This window comes from Eriocheir sinensis, chromosome 4 (genome assembly GCF_024679095.1).
Source record: "Eriocheir sinensis breed Jianghai 21 chromosome 4, ASM2467909v1, whole genome shotgun sequence".
Lineage (NCBI taxonomy): Eukaryota > Metazoa > Arthropoda > Malacostraca > Decapoda > Varunidae > Eriocheir > Eriocheir sinensis.
Window position 1 is genome coordinate 14,856,538 of NC_066512.1, and position 22,025 is coordinate 14,878,562.

General features: G+C 43.8%; 1 protein-coding gene across 4 annotated transcripts in view; it reads right to left on the reverse strand.

Moving 5' to 3' along the window:
* The window catches only part of LOC127008872 (nephrin-like), a 289,486-nt gene that overhangs the window by 36,640 nt on the left and 230,821 nt on the right, over positions 1-22,025 (reverse strand). For all 4 annotated transcript variants that reach the window (XR_007761400.1, XM_050881286.1, XM_050881275.1 and 1 more), the window contains exons 11-12: positions 20,434-20,593; positions 5,707-5,883 (exon numbers count right to left, since the gene is read on the reverse strand). Coding sequence is in view for 3 of the 4 variants with exons in the window: in XM_050881286.1 (XP_050737243.1) it covers positions 5,707-5,883; positions 20,434-20,593 (337 nt within the window). In the remaining variant the exon portion in view is untranslated. The remainder of the gene's footprint in view (positions 1-5,706; positions 5,884-20,433; positions 20,594-22,025) is intronic.

The window sequence follows — 22,025 nt, forward strand, 5'->3', positions numbered from 1 at the left end:
GACCACACAGACCCCATGGTCCAGACTAGGTGGTCTGTCCTTAAACCTAAGTGATTTTACATTAATCAGAAGGCTCCTAAACGTTGCATTTCTACTCTAGTTGATATTAAGTTGAAGGAGAGAGAGAGAGAGTTTTCTTTACAGGAAATTTATTTGGGAATTTCATCAGAAGTCATTAAGAAAAAAAAACTCCTTCGGGTACCGGTACCGGTACGACCGGTACTCAAATTAACGGTACTTGCCCATCCCTACTCCCCACCACACACAAACACACACACACACACTAACCGTAACACTAACCGTTACTCAGCACGCTCACATGAATTTAAATATGGCGCGTACGATATATTTCATATTGTTTAAAACAAACATTTAAAAAGACATCGCAAGCGAAGAAATAAAAACGTAAGATTTTCAACTTATGCTGTAAGACTAAAATCACCGAAATTACGTAAGACTTACGCAAAAAACGTAAGACTTGACAGGTATGTCAATGACACGTACCAAATATATATGATTGACATAATCTAGCTAGTTTCATGATTAAAAAAATATTCGTAATTTAATTGAATGACGGCACTCTAAGAAACAAAGTACAATAATAATACTGCCAGTTTTCAAGGGAGAACGGGCCCTTCAAAACAAGCAATGTACAGCAGTGGCATTGGAGGCGATAGTACCTATAAAGTAATGCATACTTTCCGTCATTACTTCCTACATTGCTCATTCACATAGGAATGCTAAATATAAACACAAATTTTCTTCTACAGTAACTTCATACAGGCAGGAATCATTGTGTTAATTAATAAGCTTTGTATCTCTGGCATGGAGTGATGGGTATGTACAGTCGGTGGAACAGCAGGTGACGGGGAGCACGGCACACGACGCAGGATCCATTTATTTACCGATTTCTTCACTATATCACACATTAGAGAAGGTCGGGGTGACATACAGCTAATGTGCATGTACGTGTGTGAGTGAGTGAGCGTTTTTTTTTGTTATTGTGTGTGTGTGTGTGTGTGTGTGTGTGTGTGTGTGTGTGTGTGTGTGAAAATAAACAAATCGGTAAATAAATGGATCCTGCTTCGTCTGCCGCGCTCGACTTCACTCGCTGTTCCGCCGAGCGTACATAGTCGTCCTTCCAAGCCACAGATACAAAACTTATTCCTTAATACAATGATTCCTACCTGTATAAAGTTACTGTAGAAGATACTTTGGTAAAGATTCGCTTTAGTACCGTGGGAGTATCTCATTATCTACTTTGTGAAACATCACTATCTCTTCATATATCTTTTCTACAAACTTCAACAGCCATGGAAACGCTCGAAATCCAATTCAAGGACTTTTTTTTTTTTTTTTTTTTTTTTTTTTTTACTCCTGATAATAAGGGATAATGTTGACGAAAGCGCGTCGCCTCCTCTGGCGGTGGCCGCGGCGACGGTGCCGCAGCCGCAGCCGCAAAATAGCTCGCAGAGGGTTTAGGGTGGGGGAGCATATTTAAACTACTCCCAAACATGTATATGAGACTTATTTCTGCGAGGAGGTATTTCTCGCAACACCGGCAGCACCGTCGCCGTGGCCGCCGCCAGAGGAGGCGACACGCTTTCGTAAACATTATCCCCTATTTTCAGGAGTAAAAAAAGTCCTTGAATTGGATTTTGAAAGCGTTTCCATGACTGTTGAAGGTTTGTAGAAAAGATATATGAAGAGTTACTGATGTTTCATAAGGTAGGTAATGAGATACTGGCACGGTATTAAAACGAATCTTAACCGATATTTTTATCTGATTATATATAGTACGGCTATGTGAATGAGCTATGTAGGAATTAATGACGAAAAGTGTGCATTAATTTATAGGTACTATCACCTTCAATGCTACTGCTGTACATTGCTTGTTTTGCAGGGCTCGTTCTCCCTTGAAAACTGGCAGTATTATTATTGTACTTTGTTTCTTAGGTGATGTCATTGATTGTTAGAGTGCCGTCATTCAATTAAATTACGAATAGTTTTAAATCATGAAACTAGATAGATTATTTCAATCATATATATTTGGTACGTGTCATTGAAACAATACATGATGTCATGAACAGCCAATCAGGTGAAAGGGGGGCGGAGCTCAGCCAGTATGGGGGAGGGGCTTCTCGGTGCAAATTGGCCAAGTTAATTTGAATAGACTAATAGGAGTGGTTACTGTCCCCCGCTGAGCAAGGGGGATGAGGAGTGTGGTGTGTGAGGTCTTGGTAGTACCCATAGATCGACTATAATGAGCTTGCTCATGTCGGGAGGGTACTTGCTGGCGATTGCAAGTCCAACTCGTGATCAGGCCATGGTGAATTACACACACACACACACACACACACACACACACACACACACACACACACACACACTCTCTCTCTCTCTCTCTCTCTCTCTCTCTCTCTCTCTCTCTCTCTCTCTCTCTCTCTCACACACACACACACACACACACACACACACACACACACACACACACGCGCATACACACATGCCCAATCTCTCTCTCTCTCTCTCTCTCTCTCTCTCTCTCTCTCTCTCTCTCTCTCTCTCTCTCTCTCTCTCTCTCTCTTTTTATTTAAACACATATTCAGTACATTAGTACATGGCAATATTATTTTCCTAAGCTAAAGTTCCCCCGACCGGTGGGGAGCTATTCAGAAGCTTCTGCCGAGGTTACAATTATATACATGTTTACAATTATTTACAAGCGTTTACATTTACGCTTTTTACGGTGGGTGTAGGAGTAGCCACCTGTGGAACGCAACCTTCATCTGCTGAGTGGACAGTTGTGTCACGTCCACATCAGCAATGAGGTTGTTCCACCACACCACCGCTGCGATGGAGAAGGCACGTTGGTGGGTGCTGGAGCGGGCCATTGGCACTTCCAGGAGGGAGGTGTTGCTCAGCACCGTTCTCGTGCTGCGCTCCGACCTCCTCCAGGTAACTCTCAGGTCTGTCAGGTGGGGCACTTGGCCCACTTGTGCCTTGTGTAGCACCGTCAGGGCTGCGACGCGGCGACGGTGCTCCAGGCTGTCCAGCTGGTTCGTGGCTGCTCCTGCCCGTCGCTTGAGTGGTTGTTGTTGTTGTTGTTGTTGTTGTTGTTGTTGTTGTTGTTGTTGTTGTTGTTGTTGTTGTTGTTGTTGTCGATGTTGTTGTCGCTGTCTCTCCCACTGGCTCGGTCGGTGGTGCTGGATGCCGTTGATGAGGCGTTCTGCCCTCCTCTGCACCTTGTCTAGCAGGTTGAGGTGGCAGCGGGCGCAGGCCTTCCAGGTGAGCGATGCATACTGGACGGACTTGTGCCTTATAGAGGGTGTTCAGGCCTTCAGCGTCAAGGAGGTTCTTCATGCGGCGCAGGAGGTTCACCTTCTGGGAGGCTTTATGCGCCACCCTTTCAAGGTGACGGTCGAACCGCAGCTGAGAGTCCATCTCCACGCCTAGGATGTCGACGCTGGACTGCAGAGGGATGGTGCCGTTCCCGAATCTCAGCCTGCCGTGGAGTTGCCTCGCGTCCTCCCGAGAACGTGATATTACCATGGCCTGGGTTTTGTCAGGGGCAAACCTGACTTCCCATCTCTTTCCCCAGGTCATTTTGTCTGCCAACTGTCTGTTGACGGACTCTATCACGTCCTGGGCTTCCTCCCTCTCGTATGTTCTGGAGAGGGTGCAGTCGTCGGCGTAGGCTCTCTCTCTCTCTCTCTCTCTCTCTCTCTCTCTCTCTCTCTCTCTCTCTCTCTCTCTCTCTCTCTCTCTCTCTCTCTCTCTCTCTCTCTCTCTCTCTCTCTCTCTCTCTCTCTTCCGAAGTTCGATATGCCGATAATCCTTGCTGCGTGACCCTGAGTGTGGCGATGGGTGTGCTGCTGCGACGGCGTTACGCCAAGTAACGACGTTATTAAGACGACATCTCGATGGGTGCGGACGGTCTTTCGACCGTCGTACGTGGGGAGCGATGACCTCCCGACATAATGGCCACGGCTGTTGACGATAGTCCTAACTGACACCGACCGGAAAAGGACGATCGTAACACCATCTGGGGGTGATAACGACGTTATTAGGACGTTATTAGGACTGCTGGCGATCATCGAGACCTTCACCTGTGTCCAGATGATGATAAAAAGGGGGCGTGCCCATCATGGACCACACTTTGCCCCGCTCTTCCAGAAGACCAACACCACCCACAGACTGCATGAAGGAGGGCTACAACCCAGAATTATGTCATTGCATTCCTCCAATACAGCCACCAGGCCAACCTGCTACAGACAATAGATTTAACCCGACTGCTGCTGTTGTATCGTCAGTGGAAGAAGCAAAAAAAAGCACGCCGGGTGACACCTGTTTTTTGCTCCTGCTGGGCTTGCCCTTGACCTGACTGCCCACCTCCTCCTCCTCCGTGCCTTGCAGGCTGGGTGGAGGAAGTGTCTCTTCAACTCTGCTCACAAATATACTTTTATCCTGATACTGGAAGGCGTGGGCGGCAGGGTCAAGGGTTGTTGGACAAGCGGTGTTGGTGGTGGCAGGGCCATGGCAATGTATATACCCCCGGCGGCCGCCACTCCATCTCCGCCCCGAACAGGTGCTCGGCGTGGCGCCGTTGACAAATCTGTATGCAGTCGGTTGGGTGACAACGCTGCCAGACGTACGTTACGACCACCGTTAGGAGGTCCCCTTCAGTGCCGACCATTGCCGACTACGAAACGACGTTGTTGCGATGGACATCCGACGTTCGTGGTTTCTTGTCGGCAGATGACAGATGTCGTGGAGGGCACCGATTGTTTTGAACATTTTCAAAACTGTCGGCGTGCGGCCTCCCGCGCCGCGGCGCCCAGTGAGATGTGGCGGAGCCGCAACGATCCCCGAAGATGGCCTGCCGGAGGATGGCGATCACCGTGGAGGGCTACATTTTCTGACGTCGGGACGCCGCCGGGACCCAAGATCGTCAATGTGTGACTGAGACTTAAGAAACCTTTGTGACATCAAGCTTAATAATGGTGACAGACAGTGAGTGCAGTGCGTTTGTGGTGGCGTGAAGACACTAAAGAGTAGAAATGACAAGCGAGACGTCGACGCGGCCTTAATTATCATCCAGCCGACGCCCCAGGTGCCCCAGGTACACCATCCCGACCATCATGCTGCTGGGAGAATTCGGTTCAGGTGCACCGTGCAATGCAGTGCTGAGGCGTCACTCAGGTGGAGTTATGGTTTCGGCAATCAGCACGCCGCTCAACATACGAGGCAGTGCAGACGTTCCCACGCCTACTGATTCTCGGTCCACCTCTTCCTATCTTGTCTCACCGGCAGGATAGATTAGCAGGTCATCGCTAAGCCCATAAGCTGAGTGACGGCCGATACCGCTTCTACCTGCACCCCTGCCATCAACTGCAACCTGACCCTTTTTTGACTTGGGGTTGACCTGGGGCTTAACCCAGAAGACCACACCGCCTCCTACCGCACCTACGCACTGCATTCCACCACCTCACCTCCTCCCGACCACCCCAGACCCCCATACCCCTTTCATATTGTACATTTTCCCTTTTTTTTCTATTATACTTCAAAATTTGTATTTTCAACGTGTATATTTTCAGCTTTACAGCTGCAATCACTTAATAAACCGTTTATTATTATTATTATTATTATTATTATTATTATTATTATTATTATTATTATTACCCACACACGAACACATACACATACCTGGCGTGATGAAGACCTGGTCGCCGGGCAGCCGGTGTGAGGTGAGCGAACTGTTGAACACCCAGGAGTACCTCACCGCGGACGGTGCCGCTTCCACCTGGCAGGTCACGTTCACCTGCTGCCCCAGCCCCGCCGCCAGCACCTGCCCCGCCCCGCCCGCCGCGCACACCGGGGCATCTGGTGGAGAAAGAAGGGCCTGGTGAGGGAACGTGGCGGCAGTGGTGGTGGTGGGTAGTGGTGGTGGTGTGGTGGTGGCGATGTAGTTTTTTTTTTTTTTTTTTTTTTTACTACATCCTTCTTCTGCACCATAGCATCTGTAGTGCTGGCATTTGGTGGGTACTATTATCTAGTTATATGATTCTCTTGGATTAAATCAGACTATAATGCGTTGTTGTTGTTGGTGGTGGTAGTGGTGGTAGTGGTGGAGGTGGTAGTGGTGGAGGTGGTAGTGGTGGTAGTGGTGGAGGTGGCGACGGTAGTTTTTTTTTTAAAAATTTTACAGCTACATCCTTCCTCTAACTCATGCACGCTGACATAGCAGACTAGCACACTGGTTGTTTATGGTACTATTATCTAGTACATTATTTCATTCTCTCTTTGGATTAAATCAGACTATAATGCTGGTCCATGAAGGAGAGGATCAAGTGACTTTAATATATGATCAAGGTGTTTGTAGAAGACCCTTATTTTTCACACACACACACACACACACACACACACACACACACACACACACACACACACACACACACACACACACACACACACACACACACACACACACACACACACACATGCACACAAACGCGCGCGCTAATGAACACTTGGTTATTAAGTTTAATGTGCAGGAGAGTGAAGGCTTGAAACTTTGCCAACAGGTAAATAGCCAAGCAATAGACGGAGAGGATGAGGGAGGGAGGAAGAAAAGGAGAGCAGGAGGAAAGAAGTACGTAAAAGAGGATTGAAGCCGGAGGGAAGAAGAGAATTGAAGCCTGACAGCATGAAGACAATATCAAGAACAGAGAGCAAGAAAGGAAAGAAGTGAAAAATGAAAAAAAAAAAGAAAGTGACATGTACAAGGAAAAAATAATAAAAGTAAATAAAAAGTAATTACATGGCATCTCATGAGGATTTTTAAAAATTACAACACATGATCAATGACCAGGAAAAGGAGTAAAAAATAGAGAAAATTGTATACCATGGTACAACATTAAGAGAAGGAAAAGAAGAAAAAATATACTGCCACGTCAAAAGAGAACCGTCCCACCCCATCCCTATCTACCCTCTCTTCCCTATTAGCTTCCCTCGTGTCCTTCAATCGCCCTTCGCTGCCCTTCCCTTCCCTTCGCAATAGACCGTGGCTTCACATCTTGCATCACAACACAGATACATTACATAAAAAAATAACGGATAAAAACTATTTTCTGGCGTTGCCCTCAGCCATACGGTCGTTTTTTTCGCCGCCTCTTCTCTCGTCGGTTTTCAATAAAATCTCGTCGGTTAAACTCTGAAAACGCTGCAGCGTAGAGACGCATGTTTGCTCGTTAACGGTGATGAACTTTGTACTCCGGATCAAAGACGTGCGATCTGGAGGCTCTGCAGATATTGCCTCAAGACTTACTGGACGCCCGTCACGACACAGCTGGGGCACAAATTAGCCGGCCATCCCTCTGCAAGCAATATTTTTTAGAATTTCTTAGAAACGCAAGTTTTGCTTTATTTTTTCTTCATATTCTAGCACATACATATCAGCGTAGAAAAGTCATGCCAAGTCAATTGAAGGGTTCAACTATCCAAAAGGTTTTTCTTCTATAGTTGAAGTACGCTATATAGTATTTCACTTTTTTTACTACTTGATATTACTTCATTACATGTCTGGAAAGAAAAGACAATCACAACAATTTATGAGATCAACTGACAGGCATTTCATGTATATTTGAAAAGAAAAATAGAAGAAAAAAAAAGCTTTGATGAATTTCGTAAAGGTATAACATAAAAGATTTTTATTTACATATCAAGATGAGAAATGTACTACATGCAGGCCTGAGATGAGGCAAGTCAAGGCCATTCACTTCAGCCAATACGAGAAAACACACACACACACACACACACACACGGTAGCTCAGTGGATAGAGCGTCTGCCTCACAATCAGAAGGACCGGGGTTCGATTCCCCGGCCGGGTGAGGATAAGTTGGGTTTATCTTCTTTCACGTGTAGCCCCTGTTTACCTAGCAGTGAGTAGGTACGCGACGTAAGGCAAGGAGTTGTGACCTCGTTGTCGTGGTGTGTTGTGTGTGAGTGGTCTCAGTCTTACCCAAAGATCGGTACTGTGAGCTCTGTGCTCTTTCGTAGGGGAACGGCTGGCTGTCTCAAGAGAGACCTACAGCAGACCAAGAGGTGAATTACACACACACACTCCTCAGGCCCATGTCCTCATCACCTTCATTAACCCTTCGGAAATCCATTGCAGCTGAGGCAACTTGTATTCCTCTTCCTCTTCTTTAGGTACCTTTTACTTCGTTCTCCTACTTTTACATGTACCCTTTTTAACTACCTGTATTTCCTCCTCCTCCTCCTCCTCCTCCTCCTTCTCCTCCTTCTCCTCCTCCTCTTCTTCTTTTCCTCTTCTTTCCTTCCTTTTTCTCCTCCTCTTCCTCCTCCTCCTTAACGACCCATATTACATCATGTAAATAAATATATATCCTATGAAAACCACGGCGCACATTTAACTTCAAACCGCTATGCATGATTTTTTTTTTTTTTTTCACATTAAAGGATGCGACTCAAGGGTAACAAAAAGAGTACAAAAAAAGCCGCTACTCGCCGCTCCCACAAAAGTAAAAAGTAAAGAGTTGCCAAAAGAGAGGTCAATTCTGAGTGGAGAGATGTCTTGATACACTCTTCTTGAAAGAGGTCAAGTCATAGGCAGAAAGAAATACAGACGAAGGAAGACTGTTCCAAAGTTAACCAGTGAATGGGATGAAAGAATGGAGATGCTGGTTAACTCTTGCATAATGGGTTTGGACAGTATAGGGATGAGCATGAGTAGAAAGTCGTGTGCAGCGGGGCCGCGGGAGGGGGGGGGGGAGCATGCAGTTAGCAAGTTCAGAAGAGCAGTCAGCATGAAAATATCGATAGAAGATAGAAAGAGAAGCAACATGGCGGCGGAATTTAAGAGGTAGAAGGCTGTCAGTAAGAGGAGGAGAGCTGATGAGACGAAGAGCCTTAGACTCCACTCTGTCCAGAAGAGCTGTGTGAGTGGAGCCCCCCCACACGTGAGATGCATACTCCATACGAGGGCGGACAAGGCCCCTATATATGGAAAGCATCTGTGCGGGGGAGAAGAACTGGCGGAGACGATACAGAACGCCCAACCTCGAGGAAGCTGATTTAGTAAGAGAGGAGATGTGAAGTTTCCAGTTGAGATTTTGAGCTAAGGATAGACCGAGGATATTTAGTGTTGAAGAAGGTGACAGCTGGGTGTTGTCGAAGAATAGGGGATAGGTGTTTGGAAGATTGTGTCGAGTTGATAGGTGGAGAAACTGGGTTTTTGAGGCATTGAAGGACACAAGGTTCCTTTTACCCCAATCGGAAATGATAGCAAGGTCTGAGGTTAAGCGTTCTGCAGCCTCCAGTCTGGAGTCTTGTAATTCCTGTTGAGAGGGTCTTCTGTTGAAAGAAGTTGAATAATGCAGAGTGGAGTCATCAGCGTATGAGTGGATAGGACAGTTTGTTATGGAAAGAAGATCATTGATGAATAACAGGAAGAGAGTGGGTGATAGGACAGAGCCCTGTGGAACACCACTGTTGATAGGTTTAGGGGAAGAACAGTGACCGTCTACCACAGCAGAGATAGAACGGTCGGAATGGAAACTGGGGATAAAGGAACAGAGAGATGGATAGAATCCGAAAGAGGGCAGTTTAGAAAGCAAGGACCTGTGCCAGACTCAATCGAAAGCTTTCAATATGTCTAGCGCAACTGAGAAAGTTTCACCGAAACGGCTAAGAGAGGATAACCACGTGTCAGTTAAGAGAGCAAGAAGATCGCCGGTAGAACGACCATTGCGGAACCCATACTGGCGATCAGATAGAAAGTCAGAAGTGGATAGGTGCTTTTGAGTCTTCCGGTTAAGGATTGATTCAAATGCTTTAGATAGGCAGAAAAGTAAAGCTATAGAGCGGTAATTTGAGGGATTGGATCGGTCATCCTTCTTAGGCACAGGCAGTATGAAGGCATACTTCCAGCAGGAAGGAAAGGTAGATGTTGACAGGCAGAGGCGAAAGAGTTTGACCAGGCAAGGTGTCAGCACGGAGGCGCAGTTTGTAAGTACAATAGGAGGCACTTCATCAGGTCCATAAGCCTTCTGAGAGTTGAAGCCAGAGAGGGCATAGAAAACATTACTCTTAAGATTTCAATAACAGGCATAAAAGAGTCAGAGGGGGATGAATAGGAGGAATATGCCAAGAATCGACCAGAATGGAGTTATTACAGGAAGTCTGAGGGAAGAGTTCAGCCTTAGAGATAGATGAGACAGCGGTGCTGCCGTCAGGGTTAAGGAGAGGAGGGAAAGATGTAGAAGTGAAATTGGAGGAGATATTTTTGGCTAGGTGCCAAAAGTCACGGGAAGAGTTAGAAAAAGCAAGGTTTTGACATTTTCTAATTATGAAAGATGTTTTGGTAAGTCGAAGAATAGATTTGGCACGATTCCGGGCTGAAATATAAAGGTCATGGATACCAGGGAGTGCGAAGGTTCTGGTACCTTTTGTGAGCTGCCTCTCTATCTATGAATGCACGAGAACAAGCATTATTAAACAAAGGCTTTTAGCCTTAAATTGCTTTAACAGAAAAAAAAATATGACGAGGAGTTTACAATAAGGATAGCTAACGCAGGCATCCCATGGACTTAATAATTGTCATCAAAAGATTGAAAAAAAAACATTAAAAAACAGAAGCGCGAGTACGAGATAAAAATCTCAAACGAAGCCAAGGATGACCCCAAAATGTTTTTACAAAAGCGTATTTTTTCTTAGAAAAGAGTAAAAATAAATGTTAAAGTATTTTGGGCTGTAAATAAACAAGGGAATGCTGTTTAACCATAAGACTGGTATGGCTTCGATCCTTAACTCAACAGTCAGCTAAGTATTCACTATGAAGACACTTTACAAGTCTTTATTCCAACGAGAATATTCCAAGGTCCTGAAAAACAACAACTGGCGATTTCCCAAATAGATGCGAGCAAGGTCCTGAAGTTCTCACAAAAAAACAAAAAAAAATCCAAATAAGTCTCCTTCCCTCGACGACTTATCCCGCGTGTACTGAAGGAGTGTAGCGCCCAACTGGAAACTCCTATAGCCTTGTTATTCAACAGATTGCTTGCTCGAGCCACAGTACCCCTTGCGTGGAAAAAATTACCATGATCTTCAAAGGCATATCCGTGGAGAAAGGCGCTTCCGCGGAACATTGGTTAGCGTGCCTATCTACGACTCTGCGGGCCCAGATTCGAATCCCGGCCCGGGCAGTCAGCGTGCAGCTCATCCAGTTGGTCATCCTTCCTTTCAGGGTGGTCGATAAATGGGTAAATTGAGAAACCTGGAGAAAATAAACTGTGGTAACCCGGGTGTCACACTAGCCCTGTGTCCCTGGGCCACAAGCCTAAGGGCTGCTGAGATGAAGATGAGCACCGAGGCCACGCGCATCTATATAGTGTATGCCCCAACTTTCAGAAAAGGAGACTAAAAATTGCTATAAATTACCGTCCAATTAGCTTTACGCAAGTCCTAATTAAACTTTTCGAAAATAATATCGGACAAAGTGGCTGCCTTCCTTGACGCCACTATTTCGATGACTGAAAATCAGCATTGGTAACGTGGCAAAAGATCTTGTCTAATAATTCTATTGACCTTTTATAATGATTTCCTGCAAATGCGCGCGCCCAACTTTTCCACACAGGACGTGGATTCAGTACGTTTCTCAATCAGTAGGAGGTAATGCAATCATTGTGTTTCGTAAAGAATATTTAATTCCAAAAAGTCACTAATAGTTTTAGTATTCCGTTTCGTGTACAAAACACTGAATAAACAACAGAATCAGAACATGAAAATACGTTCATATTTTCTACGACAACAGCAGCCATGCGCGAGAAGCGGGCACCAAAACAACATCGGGTATGTACAGTCGGCTATAGAGAGTAGTGACACACTGTCCAGTAAGTTTCGTTCAGAAAGCAACATCTGGCAACCCCTCCACGCGACATGAAAATTATTATATCCTATCGAAATCGTACTGTTGTGGTGATCGGTGGTCACAGGTGCACTCTACATAATTTTAAGATAGATATTTATCAAAAGTGCCCGTCGCTAACGCTTAATAAATATTTTTTCTTTAGGCTCTGTCGCTAAATTTTGACACGAGCTTTTAGTTTCGTTCAAATTTAGTCAAGAGCAACTCTAAGTTGTTTATCAAACTATGATACATTTAAAAATATACTGCACTTATTAAGGGAGATTGTTATGCCTTTTGACTTAAAAATAAATCCCTGACAGCCAAGATCTTGTTCTTTATTAAAAAAAATATATATACGTAATAATAGGCTATGTACGTTCACATGATGGCGTCGTCGACCGCGGGCTTTTCTACCCTCGCACTCAACACACACACACACACACACACACACACACACACACACACGTATTTATACTTAGATATTACGTAATCTTCACGGAAAAATTATTTTAGATTTTTTATGATCTGAATTGTCTTTGAGGCTTTATAGTGACGGGAATTAAGGCTGCGAGTTAAACAGACCCTCAAGCCTATTTGCTGTTTGATGGTAAGGAGCATTAGTCACTGCCTGCCTCTGTGGAGGACAGCATTGCACACGGTATTTTCAAAGTTTAATAAGAAAAATGTTTCAGACTGTTCGTGATGTTTTACCTCGTCATCATCATCATCATCATGTAGAAGACATTCGTTATCGCATTTCTAAATTGAATTCATGTAATTTGGTATATTTCTAACCACATTATATTATAATATAATATTATACAACATTATAATTTTACGGTCACACACACACTGTACACCCTGATACGTGTCACTAACATCGCCAGTGAATGCGCCACCGTGGTATAGTTGCCATATACCGCCACCAGGCTAAACATTCTGAAAACCGTGACACTACTCTCTATCGTCGACTGTACAGTCGCGATATGAAGTGATGTCGCCGCTCTCAAAATGTTTCGTACGGGAACATTTGAAGGTAACGGAAGTGATGTGTATTTATTATTTATGTTATAATGTTCCCTTTTAATGATAATCTATAATACGTTGTGATGTAAAACACGGTAAAATAACATAGTAGTACCTGAATTACAATTATACATTAATTTGTTTTAAAAAATGCGACTGTGAATGTCATGTGTTGTCTTCAGTACTGAAGACAACCCTGAAATGATTTAGCTCACGTCGTGTGCTTATCTTTGCAAAACAGTTGTTATACGTTGTTCAGATTTAGGCTATATATATATATATATATATATATATATATATATATATATATATATATATATATATATATATATATATATATATATATTCTGGGTCATACCATGAACTGTCTTCTGCAGTTATTAATACACACGCACAGTATGACACGAAGGGAATGGACAGTTAGGCATTACTTTGCGTTTTATTGATTAAGAAACGATCAAATAATAAGGTTTCACATTAAACACATTTTATTCACTATGATGGCTTCTTGTCATAATCATGGGCACTGAAATATATAGTAACATTGCTCAGTAACGATGATGAATGAAGAATGCCTTCATAGGTAGGGTTGCCATAATTATCTGAACTATCAAAATTCCGGACGCCTCCACGAACACTGGACCATAGCCTAATGTTTGGCAACGCTGCGATTAGCCTACCCGCCTGCACCACCACCTCCATTTCAAAGCCATATATTCTTATTTCCCCACCTTCCTCGATTATTCTATGGCACTTATAAGCTGTGGACATGTTCCACTGATCACCTCCAAGCATTAGAAGTCTACATGAAGCTTTTGTCATCGTTATATTGACCAAGAAAGGCAATGATGTTTGCGATCGGCGGCAAAGAGTGAGTTACAAAACACGACTATTATGAAGCTATATATTCTTATTTTTCCATCTCCGACTATCCCTCGGTAGTTATAGGCTGTGGGCATCTTCCCTTGATCACTATCATGCATTAGAAGTCCACTGAAAGCTTTTGTTATCGTTATGTTGACCACGAAAGGCAAAGAGTGAGTCAGGGCTGAATAATAGGTATGGTGCGTAGATGATGACGTCATTATCAAACGAGAGTATAAATTAAATAAATTACGCCATCCTAGTTTAGGATATCGACTAATTATGCATGTCCCATATATTGTGCATATGTTAGATTTATTGTTGTCAACAATGATCATGAAAAGATAATTTTACTTTCTGTTTGAGTAATATGTCGATATTTGGACTTCATTTGACTCTTTCCTTGGTGAACGAAAACACTTTGTGTCAAAATATTTCGACAAGTCTTCGTAAGACATCATTGAATATTTCTTTTCTATTTTTTTTTCTAGCTTGTAAAATATATTTAGTTAAGTTATGATGAAGATACAGGAAAATAATGGTACTCTTGAAAATATATAACGATACTTGCGTGATCGAAAATAAACGTACACGGCGACATCACTTCATATCGCGACTGTACCTACACCAGTGGTTGAAAGCCTGATTTGAATGTCACTTTTCATTTTGGGTATGGATGATCTTCCCCAGTCATTGTAAGCAAAGTATTTTGGGTCTGGGTGTGCTTGGGAAGGGCCATTACTTGAAATGTTTGGAGCAGACTCGTGAAGGTTTTGTTCCTCTCCATCCCACACCTCTTTTTACATTCCTTTCACATGATATTCGCCTCCATGGCTGTTTTTTTCTGGGATGGAAGTGTTGCCCTGTCCTTCAGCCTTTTCATACACGAGTATCTGTCTAGTTTGTTACATGAGTAAGACTTACAGTCTGCAAGAGCACATATATGTGCAGGTATGTTCTTCGTATTAGCATTTTACATTCAAAATCCCTTCGCTAAGTCACGTGATGTTTCAGTACGTCTGGCAGCAGCCGCGCCATGTAGCGGGTATCAGACTCCTTATTAAGCATATTTTTACTACGCAAAGCAGGTGATGACACTTAATCCGATTTTCGTGAGGTTTCATATATATCTATTTCCGTATATTTCGTGGATGCATAGCTTACATTATTACTTTCAATTTTACTAAAGACAGATTTTGTGTTTATTACATTAGAGTTTCACTCGATTATGTGTCAGAAACCATAGAAATATTACCAGAGTGTATATGAATGGATATAAAGATAAGCACATCCTCTGATTTAACCCTATAACGTTTCGTTGGCCATACATATATAACCAAAAATCAAAATAGGCTACTGTTTATGCCCACTACCCTCGCTGAGACACAAAAACAGTCTCTCCACCAAGCTTGTACCCCTCGTGTGGTGATAATGGGTGCGTCCATTGGGATGCCTGAGCATCCAATCAATTATGGGAGTAAGTAGGAAGACACCTACTGAAACGGGCGTAAGCCACTCCCGGTGAGGTATATAGGGGAAGCGAAGAGGGTGATGCAAGCCCACCAAAAACCCTTCCCGTGTCCTCACTTTCCGTCTCTATATTGTCTCATTAACACCAGAGAGCAGCTCAGCATGCTCTCTAAAGACAAATCCTCTTACTTTCCACACCACTCTACATACGTACATGCAACACACACACCATGTCCCCCAAATTTTTCAAAATTCAAAATGGCTAAGTCACGCATTGCCTTGGAGTCCCCGTCTGGGAGGGGTGACCATAAATGCCCCCAGAGCGGACTCCCCCTCTGGCTCTTGACCTAAGAGGTGTCTTGATAGCTCCTCAAACTTTTTCTTTATTAACTTCTGCAACATTCGCGGTCTTCGTTCCAATTTTCAACCTGTGGAACACCACCTCTCCTCTGAAGCTCACCTTCTCTTCCTCACCGAAACACAGGTTTGAAACTACTGACAATAATCTCTACTCTGTTCCCTCCTACTATCTCTATCCTAAATTTCAATCAAGAGCTAAATGTTGCGTCTAAGTATGCAACGACATCACTTGCTCTCGTGCCCACGACCTTGACACTTTTGAATTTTACACCATCAGGATAAGATTTAATTGTCACTCTCTTACTAAATACGTCTGTGCTGTTTATCTCTCACCTAACTCTACCAACTATGTAAAATTCTTTGCTATCTAAACTTTTAAAGTGGAGTACATCTTGACTCACTGTCTATTTACTGAAATCTCCATCTTAGGAAATTTCAATGTTCACCACCAGCTTTGGCTTTCATCCTCTTTCACTGACCAGCCTGGTGAACAAGCCTACAACTTTGCTCTCTTTAATGATCTAGAGAAGGTGGTTCGGCACCCTACACGTATTCCCGACCACCTTGGAGACACGCCCAACATTCTTGATCTTTTCCTAACCTCTAACCCTTCTGCTTACTCTGTTAAACTTTTCTTTTCGTTGGGATCCTCCGATCACAACATTATTTCTGTATTCTGTCCTATCGCTCCTGTACAGCCTCAGGACCCTCCGAAGAGGCGGTGCTTCAGGAATTTTGCTTCAGCTCGGTGGAATGACCTGAGGATGTACTTTTCCAATTTCCCTTGGAATGATTGCTGCTTCCAGGAGAGATACACTTCTGTGTGTGCCCAGCGCATCACTGAGTTGATTGTCTCTAGTATGGAGGCACACATTCCACGTTCTTTCTCCAGAGACTTCCGGCACCAAGCCAAAAATATCTTCAATTTCACGTCATCTTTCCCTCCTCTCCTTAATCCTGACGGCAGTACCGCCGTCACATCTATCTCTAAGGCTGAACTCTTTGCTCAAATTTTCTGTAAAAACTCCACTCTGGACGTTTCTAGGCATATTCCTCCTACTCATCCCCCCACTGGCTCCATTATGCCTCTTATTAAGATAACTAAAAATGATGTTTTCTATGCCCTCTCTGGCCTCAATCCTCAGGAGGCTTATGGACCAGATGGAGTGCCTCCTATTGTCTTTAAAATCTGTGCTTCCGTGCTGACACCCTGCCTGGTCAAACTCTTTCGCCTCTGCCTTTCAACATCTACAATTTCTACATACAGCTTACATACAGCCTGTGCCTAAAAGGGGTGACCGTTCCAATCCCTCAAAATACCGTCCTATAACTTTACTTTCCCGTCTTTCTAAAGCTTTTGAATCAATCATTAACCGAAAGATTCATAAGCATTTAACCACTTCTGACCTTCTATCTGATCGCTAGTACGGGTTCCGCAATGGTCGTTCAACTGGTGATCTTCTTGCTCTCTTAACTGACTCCTAGTCATCCTCTCAGCCATTTCGGTGAAACTTACACAGTTGCCTTAGACATTTCGAAAGCATCGACAGAGTCTGGCACAAATCTTTCCTTTCTGAACTACTCCTACGGATTTTATCCCTCTCTTTGTACCTTTATCTTCAGTTTTCTTTCCGGTCGTTCTATCTGCTAGCGGTAGACGGTCACTGTTCTTCCCCTAAACCTATCAACAGTGGTGTTCCACAGATCTCTGTCCTATCTCCCACTCTTTTTCTATTATTCATCAATGATCTTTCCACAACAAACGGTCTTATCCACTCGTACGCTGAAGACTCTACTTTGCATTATTCAACTTCTTTCAACAGAAGACCCTTCTAACATGAAATTACAACACTCCAGAGTGGAGGCTGCAGAATGCTTAACCTCAGACCTTGCTATCATTTCAGATTGGGGTAGGAGGAACCTGGTGTCCTTCAACGCTTCAAAAACTCAATTTCTCCACCTATCAACTCGACACAATCTTCCAAACACCTATCCCCTTCTTCGACAACACTCAGCTGTCACCTTCTACAATATACACCCTCTGCCTATCCTTAACTCAAAATCTTAACTGGAGACTTCACATCTCCTCTCTTACTAAATCAGCTTCCTCGAGGTTCGGCGTTCTGTATCGTCTGCGCCATTTCTTTTCCTCCGCACAGGTGCTCTCCATATACAAGTGCCCTGTCCGCCCTCGTATGAAGTATGCATCTCACGTTTGGGGGTGCTCCACACGCACAGCTCTCTTGGACAGAGTGGAATTCTAAGGCTCTTCGTCTCATCAGCTCCTCTCATCTTACTGACAGTCTCCTACCTCTTAAATTCCGCCGCAATGTTGCATCTCTTTCCATCTTTTACCGATATTTCCATGTTGACTGCTCTTCTGAACTTGCTAACTGCATGCCTCCCCTCCTCCTGTGACCCCGGTGCACTCGACATTCTACTCTTACTCACCCCTATACTGTCCAAATCTCTTATGCAAAAGTTAACCAGCAACTTCATTCTTTTATCCCTTCTGCTGGTAAACTCTAGAACAGCCTTCCTTTGTCTGTATTTCCTCCTGCCTATGACTTGACCTCTTTCAAGAGAGGAGTGTCAGACACCTCTTCTCCAGAAACTGACCTCTCTTTAGGCCTCTTATTTGGGTCACTTTTATTGAAGCAGCCCGTAGTGGGCTTTTTTGTTGCTTTTTTTTTATTGCCCTTGAGCTGTCTCCCTTGCTGTAAAAAAAAAAAAAAATCAACCAATTGGCATACGCCGGAGGACGCATTGCCTCGCCCACACTACGATGCCAAACCTTGGTATCCTCGTGCAAGTCTCCATGTCGGCTCCCTTCCTATCCTGAGTACCGGAAGACACTATGGCATAATTTTTTAGATTTTCAAAAAGCGTTCGACAAAATTTCTCATATAAGGCTTATTTCAAAACTGCGCTCTCACGGAATAGGCGCGGATCTTGTGGACCAAAGAATGGCTCACAGACCAGCAACGACGAGTGGTTATGAACGGCGAGGTATCCGACAGAACTAGAGTAAAGAGTGGCGTGCCTCTAGGACCGGAACCTGAAAAATTACGTCTTCTCAAAAGTAACCGAATTCGCAGATGACACCATATTAGGAGGCAAAGTAACATGAGCTGCGGATTGCAATAAAATTCAGTTCAAGGCCAATAAACGGAGCGTCAAGTGCCTAATGTGTTTTAACATTGAAAAATATATAAGGTCATGCACATGAGAAAAATCTTTGTTTTCAATACAAAATGAACGATCGAGTGCTCTTGAATGTTAACCAGGAAAGACTTCGACGTCATCACAAATAGCAATCTTAAAATGAGCGCTCAATATACAGCGCTGTGGAAAAGCCAACATGTTGTTAGGCTAAATTCAATAAACTTCGATCACAGACGTAAAAAAAAGGCTATACAGGGCATTTTTAGGGCTATACCTAGATTATACCATTCAATGCTGGTCACCGAATTACGTTAAGGATCAAAACTTATAGGAGAGAATACAGAGACGAGCGAGTACGCAAATCCCAATGTTGTGTGACAAAAGACTAAGGTGGTTTGATATGTTCTCTCTATATAAACAGAGGACTAGAGGGGACTGACTTCAGGCTTTATAGTTATACACTTCAAGAAGTTCATTGAATAAGTAATGCAGGGAAAGAGGTTTTTATCGAAGTTTTTATGTATCTTTCATGTAAATAAGCTGAGCAGTAGCACCGATTCAGTTCTCATATGAATTTCCCCCATAGCTTTGGCCAGCTGCAGTGTAGTTTAGGATGGTGTTCTCCTAAGCAAATAGTAGGCGAATCCCAGCGTTGCGTAACTTATCGTATGAAGATCAAGGTGAGTAGTTATCTTATATCTCAATAAGCGGAGGAATAGAGGGAACTTGGTCAGTTTTTAAAATAATAAATAGATTCGACACTATAGATCCAGAGAGCCTATTCTTAATAAATCATTAAAGAGTAACACTTGGTGACGGAATGAAACTAAAAGAACAAAGATGCAACACACTAGCACGAAGAAGCTATTTCAGTATCCGAGTTGTCGACCACTGGAACAAACTCCCTCCCTCAGTAGTTATGGAATTGAAAAAGTAAATACAGTTTCAAGTCAGCATTAGATGGGTACCTCATGGAAACAGTTTTTTACGGACTTCTTTTTCCGTTTCTTTCAGATTAAGAAATTGCACAGCAACACCGGTTCAATTTTCAAATATAATCCGACCGCATAGGTTAAGCCGGATGTAGTTAGTCTAGGATAATCTTCCCATATTTTTTTTCCTATAAAATTTCCACAGCCTGTTTTCTACGAGGGACACGGTGTTAAAAAAAATGAATATAGGCCATAGGATAGCTGGACATTTCCCTTCCACCATATGCCGGTTTTGTTTGTTAAAAATGCGATATTTAAAAAAGTAGAGCTCATTTTCTCCGCAACTTTTTTCTTCTATTATAAGTGTTGATGCGTTGGATCGTAATGAGATTATATAAAAAAAATACAGCAATAATTACTTATGATTTTTCTCTTCCAACATGCTCTCTCTCTCTCTCTCTCTCTCTCTCTCTCTCTCTCTCTCTCTCTCTCTCTCTCTCTCTCTCTCTCTCTCTCTCTCTCTCTCTCTCTCTCTCTCTCTCCCCCCCCCCCTTTGCCATAAACAAAGGTCTACACTAATAATCTTCTCTTAAACACATATCTTAACCTTCCATTATCCCCATGCTCATCTCACTTCACCATCCCTCCCTCCCTGCCTCCCTCTGGATACCCTCCTCAATACTCACAGTTGACGTGGAGGGTGAGCGGGGGGCTGTGGGCGTCCCCCTCGACGTTGGAGGCGGAGCAAGTGTAGGGCCCCGCCTGGTGCCTGGTGATGCCGCGCAGGGCCAGACTGTTGCCGCTGAGCAGGATGCCTTGTGCGGGGCGATGCAGGATGGCCTGGCTCTTGGGAGGCGGAAAGAAAGGAGGTCAACAGAAGATGAAGTTATACAAAGGCGGAATCAAATAAAGAAAAAGATTGTAATTGCGAAGGTGTGCATTAGCTTTAAAATGACATCTAATCTAATTGGACAATGGTTCTTAAACTCTACTGGCTAATGTACTGGAATTCTTTTTACTGCGTTCTCTTGATCCATGATATGTGATAAAAAAAACAAATGGTACAGGAGTCACGCGACCACTATAATATAAAATCCACCAATGGGCTATGACCGACCACCAGCGTGTTCCAAGAAAGCCTACCACGCTATGGTCCACCTCATAAATACATAACATGCTTATGCCTGTCATCTTGGCTTGTCATTGGCTTATTGACCCGATGGAGTGCCTCCCATTGTTTTAGAGAACTGTGCTTTCGTGCTGACACCCTGCCTAGTCAAACTCTTTCGTCGCCGACTTTCACCATCTAACATTCCTTCCTGCTGGAAGTACGCCTACATACAGCTTGTGCCTTAGAAGGGTGACCGCTCTAATTCCTCGAGCTACCAACCAATAGCTTTGCTTTCATGTCTTTCTAAAGCTTTTGAAACGACACTTAACAGGAAAGTTCTTGAGCATCTATCTCAACTTTCTTTCTGATCATCAATACGAATTCCGCACAATGTGTTCTAACGATGATCTTGCCTTCCTTACTGATTCTTTATTATTCTCTCTCAGCCGTTTCGGTGAAACCTTTGCTGTTGCCGTACACATTTCGGAGGCTTTTGACATTCAAATATAAATCTTTGCTGTATAAACTATCCTCCTACGATTTTATCCATTTGTACTTTTGTCTCCTGTTTTCTCCTACCTACGGCTTCAAATCTTTTGAAAAGGGAAGTATCAAGACATCCCATATGGCCACTCATGTTTACTTTCCAGGAGTAACAAATTAGCGGGATTTTTTTATTTATTATTTTCATAGAGGGACTTCAATTGACGGTTTCAACTCCTACCCTTTGATCGGACCTTATCCAAATACAATCGAGAGCAGCAGACGGAATGGTTAGCTCAGGTACCGTCAGTGTTGTCAATAACATGAGCTAAGGGAAGGTCATAGTTACCTGGCACACCTGAGACGCGGGGTGGGGTGGGAGAGAGAGAGAGAGAGAGAGAGAGAGAGAGAGAGAGAGAGAGAGAGAGAGAGAGAGAGAGAGAGAGAGAGAGAGAGACCGCCTTAGGCCGCGGCTACACGGGGAGCGAGAAAGCGAGCGAGAGCGGCAAGGCGAGTTTCTGTGGCCACACGATTAGCGAGGCGAGGCAAGGGTTGTCAAGGCAATGAGGCCCGCAGAGCAGTATAGCCTTGCACCCACCCCCATCGGCGCGTCGGCCCAAACGAGGGATGAGGTGAAATGTTTTTTTTTATAAATAGTATCGTGCTTCACTTATTTGGCGTTTT